The sequence below is a fragment of the Glycine soja genome, chromosome 2 (assembly GCF_004193775.1).
Source record: "Glycine soja cultivar W05 chromosome 2, ASM419377v2, whole genome shotgun sequence".
Lineage (NCBI taxonomy): Eukaryota > Viridiplantae > Streptophyta > Magnoliopsida > Fabales > Fabaceae > Glycine > Glycine soja.
The window spans coordinates 33,976,249-33,985,128 of record NC_041003.1 but is presented as its reverse complement, the minus strand read 5'-3'; the positions used below and the strand labels follow the sequence as shown (position 1 = coordinate 33,985,128).

The 8,880-nt window shown below is 34.9% G+C and overlaps 1 protein-coding gene across 1 annotated transcript; it reads right to left on the bottom strand.

Annotated features, from left to right (window-relative positions):
* Nucleotides 1-2,784: 2,784 nt before the first annotated feature.
* On the bottom strand, nucleotides 2,785-3,520 carry LOC114375362. The gene is made up of 3 exons (XM_028333140.1): nucleotides 3,281-3,520; nucleotides 2,989-3,186; nucleotides 2,785-2,925 (listed from the first exon to the last, which is right to left on the bottom strand). Exons 1-3 carry the CDS (start codon nucleotides 3,518-3,520, stop codon nucleotides 2,785-2,787), a joined length of 579 nt encoding a protein of 192 aa, XP_028188941.1.
* Between the last annotated feature and the right edge of the window lie 5,360 nt (nucleotides 3,521-8,880).

Here is an 8,880-nt window from a genome sequence, read left to right as displayed (position 1 = left end):
TTTAGCCTTAGTTTCACTTTAGTTATTAGTCAATTCAATTAAGAATGAGAAATCCCAAAGAGAAAATGTCCGATTGATTTTCCGCTTTATTTTACTAAAAGACGTTTTTTTTATTATTATATTATTATTTTACCTCTTTTTTTGATTTCCAACGTGGTTACGGCACGACCGAACGGTCAGAATTCATTTTAACCGAAGTTAACGGATAATACAATTTAAACGATCGGTGGAAATTTATTTTATTTTTAGGTTAAGCGAGAAATGACTTAAATAAAATGGCTTAAGCACGTCAAAAGGGGGTATAAAAAGTAAATGAAACGAGAATAAAAATACACGAAACACAATGTGGACCACCACGGGTACATAGAATGAATCGAAAAGCTTGGTTCGAGGTACTTACCCGTTGAAGATCGAAGAACGATGAAGAACGAATGAAGAACGTCGAAGAACGGTCGAAACCTTCGCGAAATTCCTTACGGAAACGTTTCAGAAGCGCCTCGGCTTGGATTTTCTTCACGGAAACAATTTTTCCAAGCAAATTCGAAAGAGAGAGAAGTGCCTAAGGGGCTGAACCCTTTTTCACTTCACTTCTCCCCCTATTTATAGAAAATTGGGGGAGAAGCTTGCCACCCAGCTCGCCCAGGCGAGCAGGGTTGCTTCCTCCAGAAGCAACAGCCTTCGGGAGGAATCTTCTGGAGGGCCCAAGTGGGCCTGGTTGCTATTTGCACCCCCATTTTTACTAAGTACACCCCCCTACTTTTTTTTTGGTGATTCTTTTTTCGTAAAGTTACGGAAACTTACGAATTTCGTAACGATACTTGTTTTCTTTCCGTAATGTTACGGAACCTTGTGGATTACATAATCATCCCCTTTTTGACTTACGGAATGTTACGGAACCTCACTAATTGTGCAACGATGCTTCCATTTGATTTCCGGTGTGTCACGGAACCTTACGGATTGTGCATCAATATTTTCTTTTGTTTTCCGGCACGTCCCGGAATTTCACAAATTGCCTAATGAGGGGTGCCAAGCACCTTACAAGGACCAAACAAAAGTCGCATGTCATCAAGCAAAGGTCCCCGGACGAAATTAGGGTTTGACAGGGATTAAAATCCAGAAAAGTATAGTCATCTTTGTGAGGGGAGTGAAGCTTAGAGAAAGGGAATTCAGTTTCAACAAATTTCACATGACGACAAATAATATTTTTTTTACTTGACATGTCATAGCATTTTGAACCTCTATGATTTGGGGCGGGACCAAGATAGACACAAGGAGTGGACTTTTCTTGCAATTTGTGAATAGAAGTGGACGGGAAGAGAGGAAAACATAGGCAACCGAAGACACGTAATTCCGAGTATATTGGATCACATTGATATAGAATTTGAGTGGGAGACATAAATCCTAGGACCTTGGTTGGGAGAATGTTTAGGAGATATGTGGCCATTTCTAATGCATGATGCCAAAAAGGAAGAGGCAAAGAAGCATGAGCAAGTAAGGTTTGTATGATATTGTTTATTGATTTTATGTGGCGTTCGACTTTCCATTTTGAGGGGAAGTATGGGGGCAAGATAGAGGAAAAATCATGCCATGTTGATAAAAAAAACTCTTGTAAAGTGCCATTAATATATTCCGCGCCATTGTCACATTGAAAAGTCTTAATATCACGGGTAAATTGTGTATGAATTAGACTATGAAAAGATTTGAACAAGTGTTTAACTTTGGATTTCTTTGCAATAGGATAAGTCCACAAATATTTACTGTAATCATCAAGAAATAGAACATAATAACAGTGGCCAGAAGAACTCATGACAGGCGAAGTCCAAAGATGACTATGAATTATATCAAAAGGAGAAGCAATGTGCGACATAGAATCAGAAAACGGTAACTTAGAATGTTTCCCGAGAGGACATGAGGAACAAAAGGTTTTACAAGCCTTATTATAATTAATAAAATTTTTGCTATTAAGGGATCTAAGAACAACATCACCAGGATGGCCTAGGCGAGTATGCCAAAGATTGGATGAAATAGCGGTAAACACTGAATTATTGACTAGAAGAGTGGCTTGAGTGTTTGAGAAGAAAGGATAAAGGTCACCGGTACTGTCACATCTCATTAGTCTGGCTCCCGTCTGTAAGTTATTCGCAGAAAAACCAAGGGATCAAATGCAACGGAAACCGAATTATCAGTGGTGAATTTACGGACAGATATTAAATTTTTAATCAATTTAGGAGCATGTAAGACATTATTCAAGTGAAAGGGAGGGTAAGGGGATGGCAACGTAGTACTACCGTGACCAACAATTGGAACCAGATGTCCACTATCCACAACAATGCTATTATTTTTAATACTCGAATTGAAATAAGAAGAAAAAATACCTTGGTCCGCAGACATGTGAGATGAAGTGCCAGTGTCCATATAGAAATTCCCATCTGGCTGAGAAAAAGATAGAGCATGCATTGCTGCTTCAATGTCCATAGGTGTGTAGCGAGTGGATGGTACTATGGCATTGTATGCCTGTGGACGCGAACCCAAGATCCCTGGCCCAGATTGGCGTAGCCCAACAGTAGGAGCAGCAACATTTTTCAATGCCCAGGAGGAAGCAGGATATGGGCATGGAGGCGGGTTTGGCCATTGAGCCAACCAAGTAGCCCAGGTGGCCCATGGCTGTTGCTGCCAATTAAATGGCATGAGTCCAGATTGTTGTGGGGCCACTTGCCCATTGCAATTACGGCTTTTCCCAGAAACCTTGGAGTTGGACTTCTTTTTCTTATTTCCTTTGGAACTCTAACGAGATGAAGTAGAGGATGCGGAGGTGTTGTTGTCCGTGCCGTGGTGGCTGTCGGTGCTTGTAAGGAGAGCGGCTTGAGAGCGGTTGCCGGAGTTGCCTTCCTTTGCCAAGCGGTTTTTAATGGTCCGCTCCGCAAGCTTGAGTTGAGATCAGCAACTCGTAAACGAGGGTAATGGTTCTTGATTTTGGATGATATCTACCATCCCGGCATAGGCCTCAGGTAGCCCTGCCGTGAGTTTGAGAACTAATCTGCTGTTGGTGAGAGGGGCATCAACATTGGCAAGTTGATCAGCCAACGACTTGATGTGATTACAATAGCTATCAATCGACAAAAAATTATCGAAATTAAGGTCCGCAAGTTTCTCTTCAAGATGAGTAGCCCGAGAAGCCTTGTTGTCCTGAAACATACATTCGAGATGAGCCCATGCCCCTTGAGCCGTGTCGTCTTTGAACAAGATAGGTGGATATAGTCCCGTATATCCATTAAAGCACCGCGGCATCGAGACGCTTACATAGAGCAGGGTCTGCGGCTTTGGATGCGGCATAAGCAGCTACCTCTTGTGCCTCCGTAGGAGAGATGATGTGGTGATGTAAATCATGAACCTTAACAAGGACCTTGAATAAAGCCGCCCAAGAGTGATACATGCCATGCTCCGCATCCAACATTATGGGAATGAGGGACTTAACATTGGTGATAGTCAAAGCAACATGGAATTTGGGTTGATCGACCATGGAGAATTGCAGCGGAAGGAGAATAAAAATGGGTGGAAGAGAGGTGGTTGTTAGGGATTTTAGGATAAAAACTAAACTGATACCATGAAAGAGTTTGAATCCGTGCCTTTTCTCATTAGTAACGTGAGAATATATACAATATACAAGAGGATAATTAGCCTAGAAAGTAGGACACTAATTAGCTAAGAATTTGGACAGAATATGCACAAGATTAATTACATAATCAAAATAGGAGATATACATAAATATAAAATATATGTATCATATATTCTAACAATATGTGAACGGGTTTTGTGAGATTGTCTTTTTGTTATATGTGATTGGAGGTTTAATATGGATTTAATTAGAGATTAGAGAAAGTAGAACTGATAAGATTGAACAATGCTGATGTGAAATGGTTATATTTGATTATTGTTAATGTTTACTCATTGGTTGGTTGGTATCTATGTGATCTTTAATGCTAGAAGTTGTGTTTGAAAATAATAATGTTTTATATTCCTATAACATAGATATAATTACTTAAAATATAAGGTGTTTTATTATCATACATATAGCAAGCATCTTACGGGGCTTTGAATTTGCATGATGGTGGGCAAAAGTCAAAAGGTAATAGACATAGGGTATTCAAGAGGTAATAGCATAGGAAATCATATTGGTATTAACATGCTATATATCTTTATATTTGTTTATTGTGACTTTGTCAATAGCATGCAACGAACAAGAAAAATAGTGGCGATGTAATAAGTTATTTATTTTTTGGTAGACTAGTGTTGATTGACATAAAATTAAAACTATGATATTAATGATTGTATCTTACCTTTATAGTAGGAATATATATATATATATATATATATATATATATATATATATATATATATATATATATATATATATATATATATATATGTTTCTTTTAATGACATTAATGTCATATTCTAATGTTTCTTTATCTGTTTTAATATGCATTAATTTTACATTTCAATTGGCCTTATTACTTGTTTTATATATATTAATTAGATTATATTCTGTTAATTAGAGTTATAATACCTTTTTCATAACATGTAAATTCATGTATGATGTTAAGTTCAGTTAGAAACAAAATTTATTTGATATTCATAATTTATTATTTTCTGAATTTAGGAACGCTATAAGCTATTGAATATGATGGTGAAATTGTTAGAATATGTTACATGATTTAATTTTTAGGACCATTCAATGTGGGGGTATGCTTTCTTTTTTCTTTTGGTTTTTATGGAGACTTAAAAGTGATACTTTATGAATTCTATAGTGACTAAAAGTTTGATCGCTTTAATTGGATTTGTATTGAAGAGTTAGAAGGTTTAGTAAAGTGATTGAAAAGCAAAGTTTAGTATATGTTTTGAGTATAAGAAAAAATAAGGTGGTGTTTGGTTTTGCTGTTTTTTGTTTTCATTTTTACTGGAAATAGAAAATGGTGATGAAAATGCGTTTGGTTGGATTTTTGAAAACATTTTCAGTGAAAATATTTTCTCAAATGAACCAAAAACTAAAAATAATAAAATCTCATTTTCAGTGTTTTCAGTTGAAACTAGGAGCCTCATTTTGGGTAAAATGAAAACGCGGTGGCAATGAATGTAATTTTAAGCAACTCTAAAAATACATTTCCTTTTGAAAATGTATTTTCAGTGTTTTTATTTCTTGAAAACAGAAAACAAGAAATCAAACCACATATTTTCAGAATTCTAATCTTTTGAAAATGAAAATAGTTTTCAGAAAATGAAAACAGGAAATGAAAATAGAAAATAAAAATGCAAACCAAATACACCCTAAAATTGCATGTTATATGAAATGCGGTTGTTGATTAAATTATGGTAATGCTATGAGTATATGCTCTAAGTATGATGATTGATACTAAAACATACTATGGAGGTGGATTATATGTTTAAATAATGCATATTTGGTGTTTTCTTGACACATTGCAAGTGTTTGGTAGATACATGTTGTTCGATTCATGAAATCATGACCAAGAGTTATATTTATAGATAATTTGTGTTGTCCACTAGAATTTTAAACCTTGATGCATGCTAAAAGCTAAATCTTTTTTTTTTTTACGTGGAATTTGAGTCTTTTGCATGTCATTCTTTTGAAACTATGTGTAATTGAAGTGCAATGTTTGATTATGATTACTGTATATGTTTGTACTTCGATTATACATGTTAGGGGTGATAAAACATTATTTGTTGAGAGAGTGCATATTATTTCACATGTGAATTGTATATTTTGGTACATAAAATTATAAAATATTTTGGAGGTACAATAAATTATATGGTGGGAATTTTTCATTGCATTAGAAAATTTAGTGCTATTAAATGGATCTTTGATCTAAATGAGACAAAATTTAGTAGAGGTTGCGTTAGTATTGTAGTGCATTGCTTAGAGATCAACCAAAACAAATTACAATTGAGTCACTGTTGTTACTCTAGAGATGATTGATTATGAGACTTAGTGGTTAAAATATCACTTGAGCAAATAATTCTTTGAAATAGAAATTGAGAAATAATGTGATAAAACAATTACTTAAGAGATAAAAATATTTGATTTTGTGAAGTGAAAAATGGATTTGGTTGATCCTGTGACTTAAACTCCTAGGAAAGAGATTATTTCATGAAATTTAAGCCATTTGAAAAACAAACAAGTGATAGTAACACGACCTTTGTGATTAGAGATCCCATGAAAAGATTCATATGGTTAAGAACAAGTCACTTAAAAAGGTTCATATGGGTAAGAACTAGCACTGCATTGATTTTAATCAATTTTAATTTTTAGTCCCTACCCATGGTGTGAGAACATGTGATGTAGCTCCATGTGGAGCTTGTAGGCCTTGTATCTTCTTCATCAATGGAGTCTTTTGCTTCTTGAAGTTTAATGGCAGTGGAATGGAGAAGGAAGAAGAATGATTGGAGATGCCATTACTTCAAGGAGAAAATGAGTCAAGAAGAAGCTCACCACCATAGGAAGCCATGGACAGGAGCTTGAAGATAGGAGAAGATGAGTAGAAGGAGAAGGAGCACGAAATTTTATGCCTCAAATGAGGTCTAAACTTTGAAGTGTAATTCTCAAAATGATCAAAGTTGAAAAATGCACACACAAGGTCTCTCTATTTATAGCCTAAGTGTCACAAAATTGGAGGGAAATTTGAATTCAAATTTCACTTGAATTTGAATTTGAATTGGTGGAGCCAAATTTGGAGCCAAAATTTCACTAATTATGATTAGTGAATTTTAGTTATGGTTTAGCCCACTAATCCAAGACCAAGTCCAAGATTCTCCACTAAGTGTGCTTAGGTGTCATGGGGCATGTAAAGCATGAAGGACATGCACAAAGTGTGACTATATGATGTGGCAATGGGGTGTAGCAAGCAAATGCTCACCTCCCCTTAGGATGGTCCAAAATTTAATTAGATTGGGCTTCTCCCAATTCAATTAAGTTTATCTCCCAACACACACACATCAAATAGTGCACTTAATGCACGTGAAATTACAAAACTACCCCTAATACAAAAACTAGTCTAGGTGCCCTAAAATACAAGTGCTGAAAAGTCCTACATTACTGGGGTATCCTCCATACACTATGGAGCCCTAAATACAAGACCCAAAAATAATGAAACCTTAATTTAATATTTCCAAAGATAAGTGGGCTCATACTGAGCCCAAAATCTACCCAAAGGCTCATGAAAATCCTAGGGCCTTCTCCTGCATCTTTGACTCAATCTTCTTAGAGACTTTTATCCAATGCCCTTGGGGGGTAGGATTGCATCAAAATGCTAGACACTGCATTAATGAGAGGTTAAGCTTTATAGTTAAACTTTATGTGGTTGTGAGAAAACTTAACAATATATATAACTTTTAATGATTTTCATATCCCTTATGGGTGGTGCATGATTTATACACTTGATGAAATCACCTATATGAGTGTCAAGTGATGCTGCTTGTGTGAGATCGTGGCAAAATATCTAAAGTACTCATGAATATAGGGCACGCGTATTGCTTATTAGCACACAACAACGATAACAACAAGGATTGTGAGAGTGTAATGTGATGGGTAGGCCTCTAACATACGCCAAACATTTTTGGTTCATATAGCTTGTTACACCAACTACGTTGTGTGTTAGTCCTATTAGTCTAGGCTCGATTCATATAGTTTGCTACACCATGTCCCAACATTACATCTTAAATGAGAACCTATGAACTTCTTTATCCTTTTCAAAAATTTTAAAGCTTTTCAAATATGTGAACTATTAGAAAACAAACTATTAACATTAGTTTTTTGGGACTTTCAACATTGATTATGAAATGATGTTCAAAATACCATCGTTAAAAATATCAATTTTAATATCAATTATAAAAACTAATGCTGAATTTCACTATACAACATCGATTTTTCACAAAATCGATGTCGTATGGTAAGAAATATACAAAAAATGCAAAAACAACATCTTTTATCAAAACCGATGTAGAAAAAAAATACTTTCTCGGTTTTGCCAAAATTGATGTTGTATAATAGTTACAACATCGGCTTTTTCTAAAACCGATGTAAAAATTGCCTTTTCCACATCAGTTTTTCCTGTAACCAATGTTGTATAGTCACATTTTATATCGTTTATTACATAATTGATGTAGAATGACATTTTTTTTTTAAAAAATGGTCTATTCTCTTTATTGCCCTCCCTGTAATTTTAAAAGACACATTAGCTTAAACAAATTTTTTAATGCACTTCTATTAACAATTTTAATGCAAAATAATTATCTTTCACACAATTCTAGGACTATAACAACAACAAATTAATAATTGCAATAGATACGTTGTTGAATAGACAAAACATTGTTATTCTTCTGGTTGAAGCATAAAGATAGTGCATGCTATAAATAATATTCTTCAGGTTGACACAAATTTTCTTCTCAAAACATCTCTCTTTTCATTTTTCACGAAACCTAACAAGTGATGCAAATCTTCGTGAAATCTTTGAACTTTGAGAATGATCATTTACTTCGTAGCATACAATAACAAGTTTTAGGACACTTAATAATATGTTAAAAAAATTTCTTAAAGAAATACTCTAATGTCTTGATAGTTTTGCTACAACAAAAAATAAGAGGTGGGGGCACTATTGTCATTTCTTTTGCTCCCAAGAGTAATAATACAACATGCACCTACATTTCAAAAGAAAAATAAAAGGATCATCAAACCGGAAAAATGTGCAACCATTCTATAGAAGTTGTGCAAAATGGGCGGCTAAGCTCATCCTGGTATGACAATATTTTGTAGGTAATATTGATTGGAGTGATAGGCAACATAGGGTTAAGGGGATCTTGCAAACTTTT

Excerpts from the sequence above, each read along its gene's own strand:
- LOC114375362 (XM_028333140.1), bottom strand. The coding sequence starts at position 3,520 with ATGGTCGATCAACCCAAATTCCATGTTGCTTTGACTATCACCAATGTT. Across the intron at positions 3,187-3,280 it reads GTAAGCGTCTCGATGCCGCG|GACAACAAGGCTTCTCGGGC; the intron begins GTGCTTTAATGG and ends TGTATGTTTCAG. Across the intron at positions 2,926-2,988 it reads CTGAGGCCTATGCCGGGATG|CTTGCGGAGCGGACCATTAA; the intron begins GTAGATATCATC and ends TCTCAACTCAAG.